The following is a 27,307-nucleotide window of genomic DNA, read 5'->3' as shown; positions in this document are numbered from 1 at the left end:
TCAAATATAGATTGTTTCACTATTAATTTTATAAAAATCCACAAGAGCTGAAAAGTGTGCATCATTCTGTAATTAAAGATATCATTTGTAAAAGAATATCAGAAAATCATTTACATTTTACAAGAATTAGTATATCATCACAAACTAGGACAATCAAGACATATTCCTTTCTGGTACAGTTGGATATTTACAATATTAATCAAATAAAATATCAATTTTCATTCTGAAGCATTTCTCAACCTGAGTCAACACATATTCACTTGAAATTGTTTCTGTCTGGTGTAAGGAAAAGAAATAGTGTCCTGTTGTGGATTTTCTTTTTCTAATAAGGAGACTGATAAAGGCCAACCATGAGAGAAAAAAAGTGGATGTCTCAACTGTGTTCAGTGGTTGTTGCTACCTTTACAATTTTGCTTCTCTTGAGCTTGGAAAGTGATCATGAATCTTAGAGAGGAAATGCTTAAACATGTAGTATTTGATGCAGCTGTATTAACTCCTGTGATACGACTGTACTTGTATCAATCAGAAGAGCAGCTTTCATACTCTGAGGTTCTTACACAGCCACACTGACTAAGCGAAAGAGGAGATGACCTCAAGAACCAGGGATGAGCTGAAAGCCCAAAGGATGCACAGAAAAGCAGCTAGGAAGGGAGTCTGAAAAACATGCAGAAAACTGGAAAAACAGGGGCTGGGGAGCTCCCATTTTGGCTAATACAGTCTCAAATTACTGAGACTGAACTTTGAAAGGAGTGGTGCCTCCACATGACAGAGGAGCAGACAGGTGAGGTCCTGACATGGATAAAGCCTTAGAGACAACTGGAATCAAATAAATGGTTATAAAATAGAAATAGAAGGTAAAAAATGAGACTTCTTTAGCCAGGGAAGCCAGACCATGAGGAAGATTTAAAGTTTCACAGTTGAGAGTAAGACAAAATGTGAGAAAATATAGGAAGGCCGACTGCTCCTCAATCCAGGGAGAACCAAGCAGGAAATAAAAAGTGCTGGAGGGATGTCCCTGGTGGTCCTGTGGTTGAGACTTGGTGTTTCCAAAGCAGGGGGTGCAGGTTTGATCCCTGGTGCTGGAGCTATGGTTCTGCATACCATGAGGTCAAAAAACCAAAACATAAAACAGAAACAATATTGTAACAAATTCAATGAAGACTTTAAAAATGGTCCACATTTAAAAAAAAAATGCACTGAAATCCTACTGATAGTGAAAATTCACAAATAACAGTTTGTCTCTCATGCAAGGCTACTTGAGGTTTTCCCATTACATGGTTGCCATATGGGTTACTTTGTTTCAATCAATTGTTTGTCTTAAAAAGTGATTGTCTTTTTGGCTCTTTCTACATGACCTCTGCACAGGTCAAGGGGTGAGCACCATTTTGGGGGATAAAGCAACTGGCATTTCACAACTCTTATGAAATTCCCTCTGGCAGGCTGGGAACACCTCTATGACAGGCACACGCAGTTCTAGGTTGGCTGTTCCTGTGTGTAGGGGCAGCTGAGGCTGGTGACTGTATCCCATAAAGGAAAAGGACTGTTTATCCTCTCTTTAATCCTGTTTGAAATATGTCATTAAAAACAAACAAATGACAAATAGAAACAGCAATCAAACGAAACCAGATAATAGACGCTTCAGAATGAAGAGACCTAAAACACTTCCTAATCTGACCTTCCTCCCAGGAGGAAACTGTTCCCAGTCTTCCTCCCGGGCCATCGTGCTGGTCTTCTTCCATCTGGCTTGGGCAGTTCGTCTCTCTCTAAGAGAATTTTCATTGCTTAGTTTCAACATGACCAGGTCCTAGAACCTGGCTTTGTGGGAAGTTGCAAAAGCATAATGATGAAACGCCAAGAATGAAGTGTCAGATCTCATTATGAACCTTCAGTTTTGTATTCGACTCTCAATCTGTCAAACATGTTACACGAATACAGCTGAAACAGAATCTGCAATACCTAAGGAAAAAAGGAAAATCATTGGTACTACTCTATTTTTTCTTTACATGCTGTTTTTTTTTAACTAACATGAATGAGTTTATTATGCACCACTATGATTTAACCCTTCATCACTAATTTTTAAAATTTATTTTTAATTGAAGGATAATTGCTTTACAATATTGTGCTGGTTTCTTCCACACATCAATATGAATCAGCATAGGTCTACATATGTCCCTTCCCTCTTGACCATTCCTCCCACCTCCCACTGCTCTAGGCTTTTACAGAGCCCCAGTTTGAGTTCCCTGAGTGATACAGAAAATTCCCATTGATTATCTGTTTTACATATGGGAGTGTATATGTTTCCATGCTACTCTCTCTGTTTAAAAAATATGCAATGCTCCACTAATTCGCATGTCATCCTTGCACGGGGGCCATGCTAATCTTCTCTGTATCGTTCCAGTTTTAGTAAATGTGCTGCTGAAGTGAGTACTACATGTCTTTTAAGTATTAAAACAGTTTTGATTTGGGTTCAGAAAGTTAATATCTACCAAGAAAACAGCTTACTGGTTCTAGTTACCTGTCCATATAAACATGGCAACCTCAAAAGTAGATAGAAATGCTTAATGTTTTTATTTCAAGAAACTATTTAAAAAACTCAAAACAACTCATCAACTGAACAGATGAATGTATCTGAAATATGGAATGCACTCATATATACTCTAGAGGCAATACAATAATTTATAGGATTATTTTACATATAACTTAAAACCTTTACATTCTAAGACTTGAACTTTAACAAAATTTCAATCAGTCACAAGTGTGCTATGCTTCCTTAGCATGAAAGAGCACAGATCACAATGCCATGGTGGAAGCGATGAAACATCCTATTTAAAGACTGGATTTGTGTGATTAGCTGTGTCTCTAAAATTTCTTGGGGCCACAGAATTGCCACCTGCCTTCGGTGGTTGTTTATGAGAGTAATGTGATCGTATCAGGGATTTAACTTTCAGGAAACACTTTCAGAAAGGATGTGGGCTCCTATGTAATGACTAACCAGGCAGGGTGTGCAGACTTAATTGGAGAACAGAAAGAAATGACCCCAACCACCCTTTGTGGCTGGTGGCTGGGAGAAGTGGGGGCAGGGAACAGAGTTGTGATCGACGTGAAGATGAACCAGTGTTTGAATTATGTTCCTGCAACTCTCCTTCTAGAGCTTTAACAGCAGCCGCCCCTCAGCCCAGATGCAGGCACCGCACTCCACAGTCAGAGATAAACCGGAGGTAGCAAGGGTTCAGGAACCACATCAGCCGTCTGCCTGCAAAGCCCCTCAGGGACGCTGAAAAGAGAGGTGTGGCTGGGGTCTGGTGCTCTGGCTGCAACACTCCAGTTACCAGTTAGTGGAACAATGGCGCTGTTGTCACTAGGTTGAATCAAAATATAAGCTCTCACCACTTAACCACTGGTGGTCCAGTGGTTAAGAACATGCCCTTGCAATGAAGAGGGTTTCGGTTCAATCCCTGGTTGGGGAGTCAAGATCCCATTTGCTGTGGAGCAACTGAGTGTGCATGTCACAGCTACTGAGCCAGTCTGCTCTGGAGCCCACGCTCTGCAACTAGAGAAGCCACCACGTGCCACAGCAAGACAAAGCCTGCAGGCTGAATAGAAGACCCAGCGCAGCCAAAGTAACATATAAATATATATATATATATATATATATAAAGAAGCAAAAAAATATATATGCTCTCAAAATTTTCCATAACTCTTTTTTTTTTTTTAACTCAGAATTTATCGTAAGAATTTCAGTAAACTATTCCTCAGCTAAAAACTCTATTTGGTCCTATTCAAGAGGAGTGGCTTAAATTAGCATATTTGTTTCATTGCTCTAATTTCTCTTTGCAAATACTGCATTTTGAACTAGAGAACTGTGCTCCAGTGGTCTACGGGCAACAGACCACTGTTTCATATTTTATCCACTTCAGTAGCAATGCCAAATCAATTATAAAAACATCTAAAAATGACTCTTTATCATTTTATCACAAATATTACAACCTGGGGCATACCACAACTTTTAAAAAGTTGTATATTTGTTGGAACTAATGAGAAATTAGATAACTGGTCTCATACATAATATAGTTTGGATCAACTCAATTCAGAAAACTTGCTGATTTTCCAGATCAAAAGTTTTAGAATAGGGTTTGAATATAGATTTTTAGAATACATTTAAAATACTTCAATAGCTACTTAAATTTGTTGTTCTTTAATAAAAATGTTATTATTCAACAAAAGAGTGTGTCTGGTATTTTCTTAAGCCTCTCAATTCCAGGGAACAGGATTTTTTGCTAGAATTTTATAGGTGGCAAGAGGTATATTAAATCTGAAACAACACTAATACTCAGATTTTCATTCAGTTTGATACAAAGAAAAAGTGATTCTTGATGATCCTAAGGTAGGCATTATAATGCATTAAATAGTCATATACTTATAAAAGCAAATTTGGAAAATTTTGGAGAAGTTCAGCTTCTTAAGTGGGTTTTTGGAAGTGGTTAGCTTTGGTAAATTATTGCTGTATCTTATAATGTTCTGCTCATTACATTGGTTTTTACTATAGTCCCTTTTAAAAATATGAATATGTGTAGTAGTGTCTTGTTTAAAAAAATACTGTTTTATTTTTATCAGGTAGTTGAAGGATGACCATAATTACTGTAACAGTGGTTTGAAAACCCTGGATGAATACTATGGATGGGACAGGCTTATAATTTTAATCTATTCAGTCTCTTTCTTGACATTGAGCCAGGAATTTTCAATATCAGTTCAAGACTCACCGCAAATATTTCCTCCCATTTTCACACGGACATAGCCATCCATGCCCCATGAAGTTCCCCAGGAGTTCCGTACAATCCAGTATGGGATACTTCCTACAAAATATAAATCAGACCCTGGAGAACATAGCTGTGGTGAAAGAATGTTCATTTAAAGCTCAGGTGGCACAGTGGTAAAGAAGCTGCCTGCCAGTGCAGGAGATGTAGGAGACGTGGGTTCGATCCCTGAATCAGGAAGATCCCCTGGAGGAGGAAATGGCAATCTACTCCAGTATTCTTGCCTGGGAAATCTCATGGACAGAGGAGCCTGGTGGGTTATAGTCCATGGGGTCTCAAAGAGTCAGACATGACTGAACACTTCCTGAAAAGTAGAGTGGTTTTAAGAAAACAAATATACAAAAAAAAACCTAAGAAAATGCTAACAAACTAGCCAAGTAAACTGAACTGTACTAGTGTCACACTGCAATCAATGGAAAAGGGGTTTGAATTCATTTTGTTTGTTACATTTAATACGTAAAATGAAAACACACATATATACACATTTCCAAGCAATTTGAAAAAAGGAAAGGAAAAGAACTGATAAGTATGATGAAATAATAAGCACTTCTCTTTTCCCAGAAATTATCCTAAACATTGCAGATGGAGAATGTCCAATATTTAGATCAAGAATTTAGTGTTATTTTAACACGGCATCTGCCAAAAATTGACCAGGTGATCTGCAGGGCGTGTATGCCTGGAAGTTTAGGGCAGAGTTATAAAGCTCATGAGAACTTAGATGTAAGAGGACCAAGGTTCAGCATTTTAAAGGATGGAATCATGTGTCAAGCTGGAGTTCAAGCTGCAAAGCAATCAGTCACGTCTCACCAGCACTCACCTGTTTTATCAAAGCCCGTTACAAGGACGGCGTGATTTGATTCTCCACTGGAGCAGTGATGCTGTATGATGCCTCCCAGGTAATCTTGCCAGCTCATGGCATCCACCACCACTACCAGAGGTCCCAAGGCAAGAAGTGCTTTTGCCATTTTGTCTTCTTGGCCACTATCAAAAGAAAAACAAATTTAGTTAAGAAGTTTAGCTTCCAAGGTAAAACCATTTTACAAAAGTGATGTATTTAATCTATATGGCAAGGAGTAGGTTTGGTGGCAATTATCAAGTTCTCAACAATGGAGGCTGTAAGAAGTCTGGAAGACTGGCAGTCCAGGAGTGCTATGGGGCTCCAGGACACCAGGATCTGGGTTCTTCTTATATGAGGCTTCCATTCCCAAGATCACTTCACGGTCCAAGAAGGCTGCTACAGTGCCAGCCGTTTCACTCATATATTTCAGACAGTAAGAAGTAGGAAGGGGAGGTGCGATGTCCCTGTTGAGATCTCAGAAGTGATCACACATTCTGCACACATCTGCATGTGTCTCATTGGCTAGATGTCAGTCCCATGGCCAAGGTTAGTTTTAAGAAAGTTGGGAAATTAAATTTTATAGCTGGTGGACAAAGTACCATGCTAAAATATAAGGATTCTCTTAATAAGGAGAGTGGAAAGCCTGGATGTGGTGATATCTCATCACCTCTGCCACACCAAGTAAAAATCAAGAGAGCAGACAGCCTAGGTTAGTGAATATCAAATAAAGAAAACTACAGAAAAGAGTTACCCAAAAATGTGGGGGGCGGGGAGTGTAGTTATAGGGCGGGAGGGATGTTAAGATGCCAGGAGAACTAGGGCCAAACTGGAAAGAGAACAGGGCATGCAGTTCTGCCTTTCCACCTGGACCCGAATTGATAAAGTCTGATGTTACATAACATGCAGCCTTCATCAATCTTAAAAGTACATAATTAAACCATTAATTGCGTTTTTAAAGGTCAGCTTTGTGGGTGCAGGACACTGAAACCAAGTTACCGATATTTCGGCCCATTAAGATAGCATTTGATAGTTTATTGCTGTAGCAAAGCATGGAGGATTAGTGGCTAGAAAGAGTAGATAAGCCCTCATCCTGCCAGCTGGAGACCAGTTTCTATCAAGGGGATATTGTGTCCAAAGATGAGGGAAAAATATGAGTGCCTACCAATGGGATTTGCTGAAATAGAAACCACAAGTTCATTCTAAACAATCACTCACATTATCTGTTAAGGAGACAATGTTTTTGGAGATTTACAAGCAGGCATTTCTAATTTTTGCTGCTGTAAAAATAATTGGTTTTCATTAAAGAGAGTCAAAATTATAAAATTCTGGAGGAGAACATGATAGGGTATGGGCTTTGAGGTTCCACAGAGTTGGTTCAAATTCCAGTTTCATGCCACAGCCACCACATCCACCTTCAGAATCAACATAAAGACACAATTATAGGCATAGATTTCATAGCCTGCCTAACCCACAAATTATACCCCAGGTTTATAATAAACACTGTGTCCTTCTTTCGTTTCTAAGTTATCTAATAAATTAGTTTTCTTCAGCATAGGTTTTAGTGTATAATGTCTATTTTATTTAAATTTGCAGAATGTTTTGTAATGCAACTATGAAAAATATGATGCTGCTGCTGCTGCTAAGTCGCTTCAGTTGTGTCTGACTCTGTGCGGCCCCATAGACGGCAGCCTGCCAGGCTCCGCCATCCCTGGGATTCTCCAGGCAAGAACACTGGAGTGGGTTGCCATTTCCTTCTCCAGTGCATGAAAGTGAAAGGTGAAAGTGAAGTCGCTCAGTCGTGTCTGACTCTTTGCAACCCCATGGACTGCAGCCTACCAGGCTCCTCTGTTCTTGGGATTTTCCAGGCAAGAGTACTGGAGTGGGTTGCTATTCTGCCTTCTCCAGACCAACACGATAATCTCCATATTAACCAGAAGACAACTGCCTCCACCTTTTAGAGATAACAAAAGCTATCAAGTAAATTATTCCAGTAAAATCAAAGATCATTTTACAGAGATGGTGTGAGGGAAGGAGAAGGATGAAAGAGAGAAGTTTGAGAGAATTGCAGAAGGTGGTGAACGCTATGGGGTCATGGAAACAGTTTAGTTATGGTCTCTGCTTGAGGAAGGACCAGGAAAAAGATTTCATAGTTGCTGGAAAACAGGAAATAGGAGGGCACCTGTGGTCTAGACCAGCAGGGAAAGGCTCCAGGGAAAGGCTCCATTTAGCCCCAGAGCTGTTGTCACTTATCTTTCAGAAAGGTGTGGGCCAGAAACAAGTTACAATATATTCCAAAAAATATCTTTATATCCATTTTAGCCCAATATGGAGTTACTATCATATTACCAAACCTTGTTCCATGAGCTATTACTTTCTCCGATCAGTAAGAGACAAATCCTGCAGTCTTTAAGAATTCTCCTAAATGTTACTGTCACAAAGATTTGGTGATTAGGGCGAGTCCTACCTGTTACAGACCCTTGATGAGCGCATGGATTTACACTTCATCTTCCCTATGGCATCCTAGTTTTCCTGTCCATAGTTATACGTGACAGGTTCTTTCCCTTTTTATTTATTTAGTCATGGTCATATTCTAGTTTGGCTTCTGAAATGTTTTTCCTGAGGTCTGATGAGCAAAAATGCAGGAGGCAGCCTGTGTATGAATGATCATTCTGCTTTAAGGCTAGATTATGCTTTTTGGATTCAGAAGGGTTTTCTATGTAAATATATATTTTCAGAGTTAGCAGACAATTTTGTGAACTTTTTGGCTGATAGCTATGATCTGGGCTGGTGTTGTCTGGGAATACTAAAAAACTAAGAGAGCATGATGATAAAAATAGAGGTCAGGGGAAACTCCTGGGAGATGATGTACACCAACACGGGTGGGGCATCATTTTTGACATGCATATTCTGCCCATCTCCGGAGGTCCTGGTAGGACTGAGGGCCTGGTTACCCCCAGGACTAACTTGTTTCCTGAGAACACTCGGCTCTCTGGTTCTGCTTCACACCCTAGTCCTCCCAGCTTCCTGGGATTACTTTCTGTGTGTTTGTCTCACGTGGACCTGCTGTTCTCTATTTCTGTCTTAGACTTTCCAACTTCCTGCCTGGCAATTCCATTCTTTCAGTCTTTCATGGCAAAAATCCTAGAGTCCTCCCTGACATTCTTCTCTCTTATCCTCACAAATATCCCTCAATACGCCCTGTGGGCCTTTATTCTCTATCCCATCTAATATGTCTAAGACCATTCTTCCAACACTGCCCCAAGATCACCCCCTGATGACCTCTGTCACTCATCCCCTACAGTCTAGTGTCTCTCCATGACATGACACAACACGACAGGACAGGACAGTCACAGTGGCTTCCTCACTGCTCTACAGCTATGCCAGACCCGTGTCTGCTGCAGGGCCTTTGCACATACAATCCCTTCTGCCAGGAGCTGTGTTTCCCCAGGTGCCTGCAGGGTTAAGTCTTCACTCAATGTTACATCCTCCAGGAACCCCTTCCTGAGACTGCAACCCCCTACCCCTGTTGTTTTCTCTTCACCTCATGGCTGTTTAGTTCTCTTTAAAGCTATTTCATCTAGCAGACCATTCCTATTTTTATTTCTTTGGTTTACTGCTTGTCTCTATCACTAAAATACAGTCCAGAGGGCAGAGCTTTTGTCCGCTGTGTTCACTGCCAAATCCCCAGAACCTGAAACGGTTCAGTAAATATCTGAATGAATGAATAAATCAAAGGAAGGTATTCTTGCAAAGAGAGTCTAATGTGGTTAGCTTGGCGCTGTGTTCTTAGAGTTTCATATTCTGTGTGATGGGGGGGTGGGCTTTCACAGTGGCCTCTGCCTTCTGATCCAAGGACAGATGAATCTTGCAGTCACCTTCGCTTTGCCTCTCTCTCTAAAGTAGACCGGTGCCCATTATTCCTTTATTTCTTCCTAACTTTCTCAATCTGCTCCTTGTGACAGGGATGCCTTGACTTCTCTCTGATCACACTGTGACCCTCAGGAGGTTCCTGTGCACACACTCATCTTAGACTCTCCAGGAGCTGGCAGCTTAGGGGCTCACTTGCTCATTTAGAAAGTCTATGATCTTCACCCTCAAGGGAGGTGGGGACCACTGTGCTCAGGGGCCCTGCCCGTTTATCACGATTCTGTGCATCCTGCCCTTGGGGACTGAGCTGTCAGGTGACAGTTGCTCCGGCAGCTGGGAACTGAGGGGACGGTCAGCCCGTCCTCAGACACATGGCTGCTGGTGTGGGTTCCACTTCGTTCAAGGATCCAGAGTCACTCATGATTTCTTTCAGATTCCATAGGGACATGCCATCTAGACCCAGAGATGCTTTTATATTCAGTGAGTAGTAGACCAGTCTTTACTTTAGCCAAATTAAAATTTTTTTTTTTTTGCTTTCTCTGTTTCAAAACCCTGTGCAAAGCTTCCTTCACACTTCTAAATAATGCGTTGGATGGTTCTGTTTCTCATCTCTGAGCACCTATTTTACACTAAAAAAAATGGTCATGATGGGTCTTTAGCTGGCTTTGAGTGCCATGTGTTTTTAAAGCATTTTTAAATGATTGTTTCCCTTGAACTCACCCCAAGTCATCATGCCCTTCCCATTCCCACACAGGTCCCTCCCTCACCCACCCCTGCATCCCATCATGCCTGCAGGATGAGCTCGTCACCTGCCTCATTATATACTCTGTCTACTTGCCTCTAACAGGAAAACTTCATTTTATGTCTTTGTTACAGTCAATGACTTGAACAATATAGGGAACAGAAAGGGGGTTCAAAAATGCTTCTTGGTAAGTAAGACTGCTTGACATTAGCTTCAGACTCTACAGAAAGCAAGTTTTTTTTATTATTATTAATTCAAGAGTAAGACTGAAATGCGCTAAGGGTAATTGTGACACTGAAACTTGGTAGGAGGTGCTAAGTATCAATTATACCTTCAAAGGAATTTAAATGTGTTGATTTAATTGCCTTATTTCTGTTGGTAGAGATATGGAAAAAAAGTAGATCATATTTAAGAAACAACATCCACAGACCTCCATGGTGACTGCCAATTCATCTCTCTAATAAAAGTGTTAGTCGCTCAGTTGTGTCTGACTCTTTGTAACCCTACGGACTGTAGCCCACCAAACTCCTCTGTCCACGGAATTCTCCAGACAAGAATACTGGAATGGGTGGCCATTCCCTTTTCCAGGGAATCTTCCCGACCCTGAGGTAGAACCCTGGTCTCCTGCATTGCATGCGGATTCTTTACCATCTGAGCCACCAGGGAATCAAGTGTATTTTAAAACATTTAAAAGTATGCAGCATTGCTGCCAATCAATTTATTAATTCCAAGTAGTCAATAGATAATAACTTAAGAAATAGAGAGAAACCCACAAGAGAAGGAGACATTTACCTGAAGTCATATGCAGAATAACCTTTGATTGAAGATCCAGAATGTGAGTCGGAAAAGTAACGGCAGAGGCCATTCTGGGCTTGAAATGGGTATTCTGAATCTCTCACCAGCTTGACTTGCAGCTGAAAGAAAATAATCATCCAACATGATCTATGTCACATGGTTGTGTCAAAGATCAAACAGAACTTACTACAGGGAGTCTAAGATTCCACTTGGTCACATTATCTGGGTTCTCTGAGTTATGAAAATCTTAAGTTAAATCTTTAAGTGTTTTTTATGGACAGCCTAAGTAATTAAACTCTGTTTGTCTTTGTCTTTTGCTCCTGTTTTCTCTATATCTCCTGTTCCTGGAACCTCCATTGATTCGATAATAAAGTCTGGTCATCTTTCTCCTGAAGGTTCAAGAGCATAAACATCTTCCTTCTACAGCTCTGGCTCTGGGTTATCAAGCCTTTGAGGTCATGCATTATGCTCACAAGCATCCTTCCATCCACTTTCTGTACCATTCATCTGGCGATGACTCCAGACACAGCAAACGAAGAAGAGAGGGATGCTCAACTTTGGGAATTCTGTCCTGACAGCTTTTCACAGTACACAGCAGCACCTTCATCGCTGGCTTTACACCACTGCTGCCGGACCAGGACAGTGTCAGAGGGTGTGTGCTGGGGGTGGGTGGGAGGTGGGGAGAGGACCAGGGTGCTGCCCATCTCAGCTACTGACCTGGCAACGGGGTCTCACCTCCCAGGGCTCAGTTCTGCATCTACACAGAGGCACCCAACCAGCTGACCTCTAATCCCCTTTTAACCTGGGCATTCAGAAGTTCTATGGAAATGAATAACCATACACTGTCATTTAAAAAAAAAGATGGGTCATCTGCAAAAAAAGCAATTACCAAGTAATATTAGGGAGTAAACATAAATATTTTTCTGAACAGAGATTGCAGGTAAGATTTTTCACACTTTGGTTTCTCTCTTGATGGCTGACCTGCTGCTGCTGCTGCTAAATCGCTTCAGTCGTGTCTGATTCTGTGTGACCCCATAGATGGAAGCCCACCAGGATCCCGTGTTCCTGGGATTCTCCAGGCAAGAACACTGGAGCGGGTTGCCATTTCCTTCTCCAATGCATGAAAGTGAAAAGTGAAAGTGAAGTTGCTGAGTCGTGTCCGACTCAGTGACCCCAGGGAGTGCAGCACCAGGCTCCTCCATCCATGGGATTTTCCAGGCAAGAGTCCTGGAGTAGGGTGCCATTGCCTTCTCCAATGGCTGACCTACACAGAAGCAATTCTTATTTTGGGGGGTGGAGGGCTTAAACAACTGACATTTATTTTCACACAGTTGTGGACACTGGAAGTTCAAGGTCAAGGTGCCAGCAGGGTCAGTGTCTGGTGAGAACTTTCTCTTTGAGGTGCAGACGGCCACCTTAGCACCATGTCCTCACACAGGAGACAGAGACCTTGCCCTCTTCATTCTCTTCTTCTGTCACAGTCCTATCAAATTAGGGCCCTGGGCTGTTGATCTCGTGTATGCATGCTAAGTTGTTTCAGTTGTGTCCAACTCTGCGATGCTATGGACAGTGGCCAGCCAGGTTCCTCTGTCTATAGGATTCTCCAGGCAAGAATACTGGAGTGGGTTGTCATTTCCTCCTCCAGGGGATCTTCCCAACGTATGTATCAAACCCACATCTCCTGTGTCTCCTGCATTGCAGGAGGATTCTTTACTGCTAAGTCATCAAAGCAGCCCCTTAAGACCTCACTTAACCTCAATAACCTCCTAAAGACCTCATTTCTAGATATACATAGTCAGATATATGGGAAATCTTTGGATTAATTCAAGCTCTGGTTAGCTACATTTCCAAACTTGAAAATATTATTTAGTAAATGACAGACTGAACGCACAGTAAACAAGCAGCTTAAAAGACTGCAGAGCCACTCACCTTATTGAGCCAGTACAAAGCGTTGAGCGGGGATCCTCCATTGCAGCCGTAGTTGCTGTAAGAACAGTCTATCACCTGCTGAACACTCAGCACCTCCAAGGGCTGCCCTTTTATCGCACACACAGACTCCACTGCACCTACCACACTGAAAGCCCAGCATCCGCCACACTGAGATAGAATGATGATAGAAACAGAGATGGAATGATATTTGTTATCTAACAATGTGCAAATCACGTCTATCGACATCTCTGACAACACAAATGATCAAATCATGTGAGCAGAATCCGGAGGCCTACAGAATATAAATGCTAATCCTGCTGATTTTCAATTAAATTCTGTTATAAGCATCAAAATATACTATTTATTAAAGGTAAATTGGTAGTATCACTATTGCAAGTTAGACATTGCAAAATAAAAGTGAACTTTAGAGATTAGGAAAACACTTGGACGTTCTTTTTAAAAAAACAAGTCAGCACAAACATAGGTAACTGACTTGTAGTTGCCAAGGGTGGAGGGGGTGGGGGAGGGGTGGACAGGGAACTTGGGATTAACTGATGCAAACTATTACTTATAGGATGGATAAACAACAAGTTCCTACTGTACAGTACATGGAACTATATTCAATATCCTGTGATAAACCATCATGGAAAAAATATGAAAAAGTGTGTGTGTGTTTCTCCCCTGACACTCTGCTCTGCCCTCCAACACCTCCCCCTCCAAGGGCAGAAGGCAGGGAAAAGGTGAGCAGAGCCGGGGTGCATGGTGCATATTTGTTCTCATTAACAGAGAAGCATAGGACCTGGATGAATGACTTGTTAGCCCATCAGGATTATGAATGCACAGGTAATGTCCCAATTATAGGAACCCACAGCAATCGTTCCTCATTGAAAGACTAACACTTTTTCTGACTCTGGGTCTCTAGAACAAAGGAATGAAAGGGAACGGAATGAAGATTTTTCACATAAGAAAGAAGAATTGCAGGAAAGGCAGAGGTGAGAGTGGGATTTGAAACTGGGTGGAACCACCTTAATCCTGGGACCAGGTGCTGCAGGAAAGAGAGGAAGGGCAGCTGGTGGTCCTTGTGGAGTGAAGTTCTGAGGGATTTCATGTGGCCTTATCTACACCTCTAGCTCCTGGGCATGTGGAGAGTACAGCATTCACTAAGGGATGCTACTGCAGGCTCTGCACCCTTTGAAAAAGGTAAATGCAGGTTGCTCCAGGTCACCCACCTACTGCTGCCCCAAGAGGGTGGTGGCTGCTTCAAAACATCTTTCCTTTAGTACAAAGATTCCTAAATGAAAGTTCTACTTTAAGACACAGTGAAGTGCTTCCTGCATAGACTGGGTTTCAGACTGCATCACTCTTCATTAGAATCCAGTAATAAAGCATACGATATAGTGGTAATTTCAATCCACAACAACAAATGCAGAATCTGAGAAACAAAAATGATCTCATCTTAATGAGATGGTCACTGGGGAACTGTTGGATCCAAAATGCTGGCCTTACAAGAGGATGCTGAGTGACCTGTTGAGGTTCCCACTGCAGACAAACTGAGACCACATCCCTGCAGGGACCAAGTTCTCCTGGTAAGCTGACTTCCCTGTGCCTAGCAGGGGTGCAGGGCACACACCTGTCCTCAAATGTTTGCCAGCAAGATGGCTCATTGCGGGCCATAAGCACCCCACCAGCATCTGGGGTTCTGCTTTCCGTCTGATTCCAGATAATCTTCACAGGCACACGCAGGACTTCTGCAAGGTAAATGGCTGCATTTTTTAAATTTATCTTTTCATTGAGTATAGTTGATTTACATGTAATATTAATTTCTGCTGTATAGCAAAGTGAGTCAGTTATATATAAACACACACACATTCTTTTTCATATTCTTTTCCATTCTGGTTTATCACAGGATATTGAATATAGTTTCCTGTGTTGTACAGTAGGACTTAGTTGTTTATCCATTTTTATATGTAATAGTTTGCATGTGCTAACCCCAAACTCTCACGACATCTCCTTACACCCCTCCTCCCTGGCAAGAGGAAGTCTGTTCTGTGTATCGTGAGTCTGTATCTGTTTCATAGATAAGTTTATTAGTGTCATATTTTAGATTCCACATATAAGTGATATCACATGGTGGTAAATGGCTGCATTTACTGCAGGACTTACACATTTCTTTATCATTTAACACAGGTAAAACTGTGCTGTTACTTTTACTACTTTCTTGTTCTTTTTCTTTTTAACGTGTCATGAATTTTTAGTGCGGAGTCTTAACCTCATTTCTCCTACAATCCCTTTAATTTCCATTTTATGATTTTGCACAGTTGGTAATTTCCAGGAACGTCTATGTCATATCAAAGCAGATCTGACAGCTTTTTTAAGGACCACAGATAAAACATGTGTGATTCTGCAGGGGTGGGGCTGGGGGCAGGGTCTCTGAGGGAGCTCAAGGGATGGACCCAAGGGTTCAGGGAGCACTGAGGGACCAGGAGCCTGATTTTGAGTCGTTTCCCTTTGGAGCTACTTAACTTGGTCAAGTTCACCTCCTTCAGCCTTCCACCCACTGTTCTGCAGAGTCCTGGGAACCGTGACACCGGGCAGCAGCCCCGAGTCTGCGTGCTGAGTGGGGGCCAGGCAGGCAGGGAGGGACACCCGCAGAGCTTTGCCCCCCGAGTGAAGCTGGGCCTAACAGCGCCTCCTCCCTCTGGGGGATGGGGGGCGGTGGCCTCCTGGTCTCATCGTTCTGTGATGACCGAGGTGTGAATTTACCTACTGAAAGGATGGTTCCATCACAAGTTTGATTGAACTTGACCCCAAAAGTGACTCCCATCCTAAAGTGATTAAAAAGAAAAAAAAAAAAAAAACAAACCTAAGACATACCGTCTTCTGGTTTCTCACTTGGGTGACGACATGCTTATCCCTCCAGTCAAATTTTAACGGCAAAGACAGGTTGGAGATGGACGTGTACTCTTCTGCTGGAAATCGGGGAAACCTGGAAGGGCTGCTTCTTAAATAAATAGCTGAGGACCCACACAAGATGCAAAGACAACCAACATTATATTACAGGGATTCCTTTCAGAGGGATGTTTCAACAGAAACAGTGGAGCTTCTGATAAAGTCTGCTTTTTATTCTTTACCATAATTGGAATGGAGTAGACAAAAGCTAAAAAAGATGAGAATTCTTCCAATAGGGCTGGGTTGTTACATGAAATGGTTTGACAGAAGTTGGTCAATAAAAAATGAATATAATTGACATCATCTGTTTTATCATAACCAGGGGGGTCTTGAACAGAAATAGCATAGAAAACTGGAGGAGGGATGAGTTGTTATTCTTCAGAGCCACAGGGAAATGTCTGCATTTATGGTATTTCGTTCTTAAGTGATTATTAGAAGAAAGTGGCCATGAGCTTATTTCTCCAATGTCAGCACCAGGTACTTGCTTGAGACTTTTAAGCATTTAATCACTGTTAACTATTACTCAGTTTACTAACTTCACAACTGAAGATTCTCAAGAATTAAGGAAAAAAATTAAAATCAGGAAACTAATCAGCTAATAACCCCAGAGCCCATACCTTTAAACTCTTCAGGAAACAAATATGAAAACTGGTTTATTCCATAGACGGCGGTGGAGTTTTCATGAGGAAATAAAGAATTCAAGTATCGCTGTCTATTAAGACTTTCCTAGAAGAAGAAAAATAAAAACACACTAATTTCTATCAACTATGTTACCTTTTTGGAGCAATGTGCATATAACTGACTTAGAAATAGTTTTCAGATGCAAAAGTAAAAGCTTGATTTATTTCCTGTGGATCACAATGAAAGGTTATCTAAGATAACAGATTAGATTTATAAGTGTTTTGTATTAAAAATACTATCTGACTTCAGGAATAATTTCTGAGGCTGGGAAAGGAATGTCTTATCCATTTATAATTCCTCTTTACCAAGCATTTGAAAGCACTAAACATGCTTATTTAACATAGTGGAAAAAAGAAAATAAATTGCAAATAAATACCAGACACTAGTAGAAATTGTAACCACTAAATGCTTATGTGATCTATATCTTTATCTTAGCACAATGATTGAAGCATGAAAAAAGGAATAAATAACTAATGGATAAATCAGTGTGGTTCTATCTGGGCTTTACAGAGATCTCTATTTCATTTGGGTAAAAGGCTTTGGGAAAGAGATTCAATCCTGGAAATGTCCCAAGAAGATGGCTCGGTTTGTCTGTCTGAAGAGAAAATTAGATCCTTGTTTACAGACTCCTCCACTTTGAATTTTGTGATAAGTATGTTAGACTCATCTTTTACACAAACAAGCTTCAATTTGCTAGTACTAACCAACTCTGAAAAGCAGAGACATTACTTTGCCAACAAAGGTCCGTCTAGTCAAGGCTATGGTTTTTCCATTGGTCATGTATGGATGCGAGAGTTGGACTGTGAAGAAAGCTGAGTGCCAAAGAATTGATGCTTTTGAATTGTGGTGTTGGAGAAGACTCTTGAGAGTCCCTTGGATGGCAAGGAGATCCAACCAGTCCATTCTAAAGGAGATCAGCCCTGGGTGTTCTTTGGAGGGAATGATACTAAAGCTGAAACTCCAGTCCTTTGGCCACCTCATGCAAAGAGTTGACTCATTGGAAAAGACTCTGATGCTGGGAGGGATTGGGGGCAGGAGAAAAAGGGGATGACAGAGGATGAGATGGCTGGATGGCATCACCGACTTGATAAGACATGAGTTTGAGTGAACTCCGGGAGATGGTGATGGACAGGGAGGCCTGGTGTGCTGCAATTCATGGGGTCGCAAAGAATCAGACACGACTGAGTGACTGAACTGAATTGAACTGAGCTGAACTAACTCTGTGGAGTAAATACAACTTCAGGAGACCACCATTCCTTAAGTTTCTATCTTCAGCTACTCTAAACTTGCTTGTTCACTTATATGTTTATTGGGTGTCTGTCTCATAAACCTGTAAGCAAAATGAGGGCCAGGCTGGTCTTATTCATTGCTGTTTCTGCCTCACTGAGCACATGCCTGGCACACAACAGATGCTTAATTAGCACTTTTTGTTGAATAATGCATAATTATATTTTATATACATCATGCCCTTGATAGCTCTAAGCTATGTTTTTTACATATGTATATATAATTATTTTTCAGACTGTTTTCCATTATGGGTTATTACAAGATAATGAATATAGTTCCCTGTGCTATACAGTAGAAACTTTTTGGTTATCAATTTTATATATAGTAGTGTATATCATTAATTCAAAATTCCTAATTTATACCTCACCCAACCCCATTACCCTTTGGAAACCATAAATTTGGTTCCTATGTCTGTGAGTCTATTTCTGGCTTATATATAAGTTCATTTTTAGGTTTCACATACAAGTGATATGGGTATTTGTCTTTCAATGTCTGACTTTCTTCACTTAGTATGATAATCTCTAGGGTCATTCTTATTGCTACAAATGGCATAAGCTGTTTATTTTTAAGCAAATCATTCCTGGGATTTATCAAGATCGTATTTTCCTTACTGAGCATTTGTGGAAAGATTGCTAATCTATGAAATTATCAACAGTTATCCAGTTTCAGGCATTCAAAAGATAATCTTGATGAAGCAAGGCTTTGATTTTAATTTGGGAAGAAGATGTATACATCTAAAAATAGAACCGAACTACAAAGCGAGTGTGTGACAAATATAAGCCAGTGACTGTAACCTGCTGAGCATTTCAGAGGGTTGCTTGGTTCTAAAGACATCTCCTGAACTTTACTGTGAGTTGGCGGGATGAGGGAGGACCTTTATGGACGCACAGGAAAGTACATGGCAGCCACGGGGGTGGGCCTCACAGACAGACTGCAGCGAGGAGGCCCAGGTTCCCACAACCTGGCCCATGACCAGGCACTCAGGTGTCCCACTAGGGGAAGGGGCTCCCCTGAAGGCTGGTTTGTGATTAATGCATCCCCACGGATTCCTGACCCTGCCCTGGCCTGCAAGGTGTCCAGGGCACATCCCCCAGGCCCTTTCTCCCTCTTTTCTCCACTTAGAGCTTTGCTCTAGTCAGATGCTCTCCCTGAGCCCCTCCCTGCACTTTCTCAGTCCTGACTCCTGTGATAAAGAAAAAAGAAGAAAGAGAAGACACATAAATCACCACTATTGGGAATGAAAGAAGGGTGACAAAGATGCTTCAGGCACTAGAAGAATCATATTTTGAGCACTTGAGGCCAACAAGTTTGATAACCTATGCAAAATGGACAACCCCCAAGGAAGACATATATCACCAAATCTGGATATAACAAAAATAGAGAATTTGAACAATTTTTTTTTTTATCAACTAAAGTCATTACATTCCTAGCTGAAAATCATCCCACAAAGAAAACTCCAGGCCCAGATGGCTTCACTGGTGAATTCCATATAACTAAGAAATGCCAATACCAATTGTACACACACATTCATGGGAACCCCTTGCAACTGGTTATATAAGGCCTGATTCCAAAACCAGACAAAAACACCTCATGGCAAGAGAAATATACACCAATAGCCCTCATGACTGTAGATGTAAAATCCTTAAAAAAAAAAATCAGCAAATCAAATTCAAAAATTTATAAGACAATAGATCATGACCAAGTGAGGTTCATTAAAAGAGACTACATTGGTTTAGTATTTGAATATCAATCAACATAATACACCCTACTCATGGAATAAAAACAGGATCACCATATATTTTCAATAGATGTGGAAAAAGCACTTGACATAATTCATAATCCTTTCATAAGGACTCTCAGCAGTGAATGAAAGGAAACTTGATCAACCTGACAGAAGGAATTGATGAAATGCCTACTCTGACCAGAGGCCAACTTCTGACAGAATCCATTTGTGTCTTATTCCCCACTGAATCAATCAGAAAACCTAGACCATCTCATTATCAACTACAAATTGGCACCTGCCACAGGTGCTTGCCATCTTCCTCTACAAGGATTAAATCATGTGCCATTGCAGCTGCTGACCTTCAATACCCCCTGAAAGAAGTTCTGTGTGAAGATCAGAAATGACGTGCCCTGTGCTCAAGGAAAAGTTGGCAGGACAGCTCTTCAAGAGGTATCTTCAGAAGCCGATTTTATGAGCCCAATTTCTGCATCTCCTACACGATAACATCTGCTCCTCATGATTAGCAGAAGCCTTCTGCAAAAAATATGTGCTTGAATGCATGTACTCCCTTTTCACTAAAATTACATATATACTGAAATTACATATATACTGAACTCCCCTGCTACCTCTTTGGAGCAGTTTCTCAGAGCTATCTAAGATGCAGTCTCCCATGCTATAGTTCTCATTTTGCCCCAAACAAAAATTAACTTATATTGTGCTTTTTATTTTTAAAGTCAGCATATTATACATGCATCAGTCATGTCTGACTCTTTGTGACCCCATGGACTATAGCCTACCAGGGTCCTCTGTCCATGGGATCCTCCAGCGAAGAATACTGGAGTGGGTTGCCATTTCCTTCTCCAGGGGATCTTCCCCACCCAGGGATCGAACCCGGGTCTCCCACATTGTGGGCAGACGCTTTACCATCTGAGCCACCAGGGAAGCCCACATTATATAGTAAATGTTAAAGTACTAGATAAATAGATGGACAGATGAACAAATGAATGAATAAATTTTGAGCCAAGATTTCAAGTTTCTGGTATATTTTAATTTTGGCAGTATATGCATTAAGCTAGAACCATTAGAAATTACCAACTGAACAAGAGTCTTTTACATCAATTTCACCTCTTAACGTTTCAGTTAGATAAAAATTGTGGTTTAAAGTGTTCTGGATAAAGTTTATTTGGAGGAAATAATCCAGATCTTCAGGGGCTGTTAATAGCAAACTGTGGCTCATTCTTTAGGATCATTCATAATAGAATGATCTATTTAAAGAAACATGCCTCCAAGTATGCATAATTTAATTTTTTAAAAACTGGCACATGTATCATTAAGGTAAGCATTTTAAACGTGAAGCTTCTGAAATTTTAGGCAAAATCACATGTGTACTGGCATATAAACATTATTCTGAAGTGAGTACATACAGCTATCATTGGTTCCCTTAATGGGTTTGTAGCCCCAAAGTGGTCAGGAGACCAGCTGCTCTTGGTCAGATAGGGAGCATGAGTAAACGTCAGTGCACAGCTGGGTTCCAGCCTGAGGAACAGGCTCAAAAAGAGCAGGGGCTTCCTGAGCACCACAAGCTTCTAAGGAGTGAAAAGGTGGGGACTGGGTGCTGTTTCCCCCTTTCCTGTCAGTTATCCTGAGAGGCATCCCATAATCATCCCAGGAGGGGCCTGGTCTTCACCCAACAGTAACTGAATGACAGTTTGTGAGCAAGGATCACAGATGCCACCTAACTTCCATTCATGGAATATTCGAAGTGAATTTAGGAAACCTCCTGGCCCTCTGTATTTGTTACTTTTCACCCTAAAACCTATTGGTTCTCCCTAGCACAACACAGACTGTACTTTATAACTCTTATTTTAATTTTTAAACATTAAAAAAAAATTTAACTTGATTATGGAGCCAGGGAATTTTCTAGAATCTGTACATAATTTACCCCAGATAGGTAAGCAGAGAATTTCAACTTAACTAACTCCTAATCTGACATAATTTTAAGGAGTAAAGTTTTCCAGAGTTATACTGAGCATCAGTCACAACACATGTTGGTCTCTCTTGTCGGGGCGGAGGGAGGCTTCCTAATGCTCAAGCAAGGCTGTTTCTACCTAGTCTGCCCCAGGTTCAAACAGCCATCAATGCTCAAACACAGTTTCCAGCAGTGGAAAGGAGTCACCAACATCTCATGAAGTCAAGTCCCATGAGGGGCAATTGCTTTGGAAATTTTTCAGGCTCTCTCCACTCAAGATTTTTAAAATGTGCTCAGAATCTTTATCACTCTGCCCTCCTCCACCTAAAACAGAAATTCTATCTTCCAACAAGCACTCTTGTACTTCTCACACGAGCTAGCTGTATTTCCTAGCTGCCATTGTCTGGGAAGGGCCTCTAGTATGAGTAACTATATAACATGAACAAATGCACATATATCTATGAATTATACAAATAATACATATTTAAGATTATTCTTGCCTCCTTGTGATTCCAATCCCCAAATATATTTTTGAGGAGGATGGCAGTGCTTTTATTTCTTCAGTCAATGAACACATCACCAGGATAGGTAGGACTGATTATTTTCTCCCCAAAGGGTTTACTTCACCATCACATGTCACTAAGCTCAGGGCAGGAAGAGAATACAGCACAAAAAATTTGTTCTCAAGCAATTATACCAGTGCTTCTGGTTTTGAAAGCTAGAGCAGTAAGTAGGAAATAAAAAAATATATATCTTGGTTTGGGCAAAAATACAAATAGACTCAGGTGAGGTTGGCACTTCCCACACACTGTGGCTTCAGGGGACCAGCAGGAGAGGTAGAAGGGAGCACAGCCTCAGAATCCCTGGCAAACCTCAAGAAAATACCAGGAAAAAGAATAAATACAACTCCAATAAGCAGCAGGATTACTGACTTCATACTTCCTGATTAGGAATGAATGAACTTTCTTTGACAGCAAAATTAAACCATGATAATGACCTCTCACAATTTAAAACTATTAGATAGTATCGGATACTATTAATAGAACACACTGAGGTCCACTCTAAATCATTCTCTCTTGCAGCTTCCTTGGTTTCAGGAAAAACATTGATAAGCTCAGCTAACTGGTGTGCTCCTGAGTTTTAACGCTGGGGTGCCATCTGAGATTATGAAGCCTTTTCAAAATAATCTGAAAAGGAAATTAAACACTACACCCTTCTCTAAATCAGTCTCCACCAAGTCAGGTGAACTTTTAGGGTGGGTAGTTCAAGGAGCCCGGGTTCAGGATAATCATAAATGGGCAGGATTCCCTGAGCTCTGGATAAAATTCTGATTTGAGGAGGAGGTGATCAGTGTCCCCCTCCGGAAAACGGCCAGGTTTCTTCCGCCTACTTCTGGTTCCAGTCCCTGAAATGCACAGTCTGGGGAGGCTGAGAGAACGCCCGGGGGCCTTGGACATAATCAGGCTTCCCTGGTGGCTCAGAGGTTAAAGCATCTGCCCGCAATGCGGGAGACCTGGGTTAGATCCCTGGGTCGGGAAGATCCCCTGGAGAAGGAAATAGCAACCCACTCCAGTATTCTTGCCTGGAGAATCCCATCGACGGAGGAGCCTGGTGGACTATAGTCCATGGGTCGCAAAGAGTCGGACACGACTGAGCGACTTCACTTTCACTTTCGACATAATCGGTGGGCAACTTGGGACGTATCATATAAACCCTCAGGCACCCATCCTTCCTGGAGGACCAATCTGTGGGTCAGCATGCCCTGGGAAACCCTGGGACGGAGTCCGGTCTGGAACCCGGGCGCGTCACCGGACTGAGTTTAGGAGACCCCCTAGGGATGGCGCTCGAGTGCCACCCCCCCTCGCCCCCACCCCTGGAAAGGACGGCGCAGGTATTCTCTGGGGGTGCTCGCGTGGCCCCTCCAGCCCGCTCAGCCCGGGGACAGGGGGGCGTGCTCGCGGTGGAGCTCAGGTGCCCCCTCTCCCAGCCCCGGGGCCAGACAGGGTAAGCGACCCCCGCGCGTGGCACTCGCGTGGCCCCTCGGCCCCAGGACATGACGGGACTTGAGATTCTCCCCCACGCCCGCCCCCGCCCGTGCCGGTGTGGAGCTCAGGTGCCCCAGCCCCACTTCTCGCCCCGGGAAAGGACGGGGCAGGTAACCCGCCTGGATCGGCTCGAGCGGCACCTCGGACCAGCCCAGCCTAGCCCCGGGCTGGAAAATACGGGAGACTCCGGGGTGTGGAGCTCAAGTGCTCCGCCCTCCGCCCCGGGACCGGAAGGGGCCGGCGACCCCGGAGGTGGGAGTGGGTGGGGCTCGCGCGGCCCCTCCGCCCCACCCAGCCCGGGGCTGGTAGCGCGGGAAGGGACCCGCGGGCGTGCGCGGTACCCGGAAGGCGGCGGCCGGGTGGCGGCCGAGCGGCGGGGTCAGGGCGGCGCAGGAGCCCAAGCAGCAGCAGCAGCAGCAGCAGAGCAGCCAGAGGCGCCACAGCTCCATCCCGCGCTTCCTCTTCGGTTTCGAGCTCCTCCCTGCCGGCGGGTCCGGGGCGGGGCGTGGGGCTGAGACGGCGACGCCCCCTCGTTCCTGGCGGCTCTGAGCCCGGATGTCGGGTAGGCTGCAAACTGTAGGGTTCACGCTATTTTCAGTGCGAGCACCTGCCCCGGACCGTGTGCCCTGGGGTAGTTTCACTTCTGCTAGAAAAGAGCCTCTTTACTCGGGAAGTGTGACAGTGCAGACAGCTGTGTGACCTGCACTTCCTGCGTCAAGTCGAAGTTTTATCTTTTTTCTTTTCCATCTCAGATGAAAGGATGCAGGCAACAGTGGAATCCAAAGGACCTTAATTCTGTTTCTCGTTGTGATGAGCCCTGACTTTAGGAACCCAATTCCAAAATGCTTGTGAATTTACACAGACATTCTTTCAGCAGGTGTTTATAATTGCGTATCAAAACACAGTTGTGAAAATAATACACCACGTTTTGACGATTTAGATCATAGCCAGTTCAAAATTTGGAAATCAGTTTCTGAAGATAGCACTTCTTACATTTGTGTTGAAATTTAAATAAAGTATTTCAAACGCTTTGTAAGATGCCCAGAGCATTTTAAACGCTTGATTTATCAGCTATTTTGTTTTTAAGGTAGCTTTTCCCCTCTTACTATCATTACGCTGCTTTCCCCCTGTTCAGCTTAGTTCATAGTAACCCATCCTTCACGTTTTCTTCTCTCTTTCATTTATTTATTTTTTTCATTTATTTTTTTAAGTCATTTCACTTCATATCAACTTAATCCTTGAGAATGGACCGTAGACACAACAGAAGTAGTGTTCAAATCAGTTAACATCCCAATCTGGCAGCATTTCCAGTTAAGGATTTTCTGGTGAAGGTGGAAGGTCCCCTTTAAGGATGAAAGTGGCTCTTTTGCTCTCTCTCTCTTTTTTTCCCCCCATTTCTATGCCTTCAAACCTTAACCTAATTGTAGGAATGAGATCCTTAGGCATCAAAACTAACTCCTGACTTATGCTCTCCTGAATGCACACCATACCAGCCTGACCTATTGATTCTTCTAGATAAAAAGAGATAAGAATGAAGACTTCATCGGCTAAAGAGTGGCTCCCTTTCTACCCAGAACAGCCCCCTGAGCAGTCCTGCTGGTGGATCACACAGGCAAGATAACATCTGAAGAGTCAGCCAGCCTGCAGCTATGGAGGACCACGCAGAACCCACCCTCCTGCTTCCCTGACTTACTGAGATTCTCTGCTCCCATCCGTTTTTCCCTTGAAAACGTACCATGACTGCTCAAAATCTTTGGAGTTCGTCTCAGGACATGAATCCACCATCTCCCCAGAATGCCGGCTTTTCTGAATAAAGCACCTTTCCTTTCTGTTCACACTTGCCTCTTGGCTTTTGAGCTGCAAGCAGCTGCGACCTGAGTTCAGTAGTAACAAGGAGACCAGGCCACTTGTAACGTGCATTGTCATCGGTGTCCAGGATGGCTTTTGGAAGGGCACAGATTTGTTTCTCAAATTTAAAGTGCACGTTGAATGCAAATTCTAATGCAGGAGTTCTGGAGTCGGTCCCGATTCTGCTTTTCTAACCATCTCCTGGGCCTGCTGCTGGTGGCACCAGGGTTCCTGTTTGGAACAGCAAGCAGTGTACCAAACTTGCTGCTGTTTCTCTGCTCCCCTAACTCAAGAGGGACATGAGGAGAAGGCTGGGGTATCTTTCCCAGGGAAAATTCGTACTTTCCTGGTCATTTTATCTCTGCTCATTTCCTTGCACAGTGAATAGTACTGAAACAGAGCAGGGCCCTATGGTTCTTGTTCCTCATGACCTCTGTCTGCCTTTGTCTGTGAAGAAACTTGAGCGAAAGAAGAAGTTTAATCAGAGAAGTGGGAAAATGCAGACCCAAAGGAAAACAGCCTGACAGGACAAAGCAATAATAGTTCAGTTAGTAAGCAAAGTCAAGGACGTTTTGTTCCTTCTCAAGGGCTTTAGATTGGGGCTTGCCTTGTAGCTCAGTCAGTAAAGAATTTGCCTGCAGTGCAGGAGACCCGGGTTCGATTCCTGAGTTGGGAAGATCCCCTGGAGAAGGAAATGGCAGCCCACTCCAATATCCTTGCCTGGAAAATCTCATGGACAGAGGAACCCGGTGGATTGCAGTCCATGGGGTCGCAAAGAGTTGGGCACGACTGAGCGACTAACACACACACACTAAGCCATAGCCTGTGAGCTGTTCTAAAGATATGGAAACCCCCACCAGGTGAGAGAAGTTAACTGCGTGATGACCAGACTGTAGCCGTGACAGTAGCTGCCACAGTTCTGAGAACTGGCCTGAAGAAATGGAAACAAACTGACCCTGAAACTGAAGATTAACTGTAGCTAAAACAAGCAAGATGACACTGGTCAGACCTTCAATAACCAACTTCAAGGTGATGGTCAGAGCTAACTGTGCTGTTTCTGTATGTAGCCTCCTCCCTCCATCTATAAAATTTCTTGCCCCCTGACTGTCGGTGTATGTGTGTGTGTGGGGGGGGTAGGGTGGAGGGGGTGGCCTTTGGACAGGCATGTGCCCTCCCCAAAGGTTGCCAGAATCCAAAGGCAAATTCCTTTTCACCAACCTAGCCTCCTTAATGGCTTTTGAACAGTGAGCAGCTGGACCACTTTTGGTTACAGGTAGTGAGTAATACTGTCTTCCCTGGCTTCAGGGCAGCTACGTGATTTGCAGGGTCCCGTGTAAACAGAATGTTAGTAAGGACTTTAGGATGGCAACAGTAGAACATTAAACCAAGGATGAGTCTCTCTCGTACAGGGTCCTATGGGGCTCCCCAGGCCACACACCCACACAGGCAGCTTCCTGGGTCTTTCTGCTATAATCTTTTCTAAACGACTTTCAGGAGTCTTCTGAATTGATGTCACGGTCAGCCCTCTTAGACTTTTTAGACTCACTCTCTGATTTACATCTTTAGTTTTTACCTAGTACAGTGAGTCATGCTATTCTCTGATGGAAAATTGTTAGTAAAGATAATGTATGTTAATAATGTATTAAAAGTAAAGACATGAAAACTTTTTTCTACGCATATATGATGAGATGATTGCTCTCGGAATGTAGATGGTAAAGATTTAATTTAAACGGTGAATTTACAGGTCAGTGTTCATAGCATCCCTGACAGTTCTGCATCCAGACCTTCCTTGTAAGACACTCAAGCTAATATATATACAG

General features: G+C 42.7%; 1 protein-coding gene and 1 non-coding gene across 2 annotated transcripts; both read right to left on the bottom strand.

Annotated features, from left to right (window-relative positions):
• Positions 1 to 193: 193 nt before the first annotated feature.
• CTSO (cathepsin O) lies at positions 194 to 23,995 on the bottom strand (the record flags this gene model as incomplete). The annotated part of the gene is made up of 8 exons (XM_068989607.1): positions 194 to 1,956; positions 4,761 to 4,853; positions 5,632 to 5,795; positions 11,054 to 11,175; positions 12,986 to 13,153; positions 15,860 to 15,999; positions 16,552 to 16,660; positions 23,981 to 23,995. Coding segments are annotated over 8 exons (846 nt in total), but the record flags the coding sequence as incomplete, so codon positions are not given.
• On the bottom strand, positions 2,322 to 2,428 carry LOC138094206 (U6 spliceosomal RNA). Its single transcript, XR_011146235.1, has one exon. It is a non-coding gene; the product is annotated as a U6 spliceosomal RNA (small nuclear RNA).
• Positions 23,996 to 27,307: the final 3,312 nt, after the last annotated feature.

The sequence above is a fragment of the Capricornis sumatraensis genome, chromosome 17 (genome assembly GCF_032405125.1).
Source record: "Capricornis sumatraensis isolate serow.1 chromosome 17, serow.2, whole genome shotgun sequence".
Lineage (NCBI taxonomy): Eukaryota > Metazoa > Chordata > Mammalia > Artiodactyla > Bovidae > Capricornis > Capricornis sumatraensis.
Note: the sequence above shows the minus strand (reverse complement) of the source record. Positions and strands in the feature narration are given on the sequence as shown.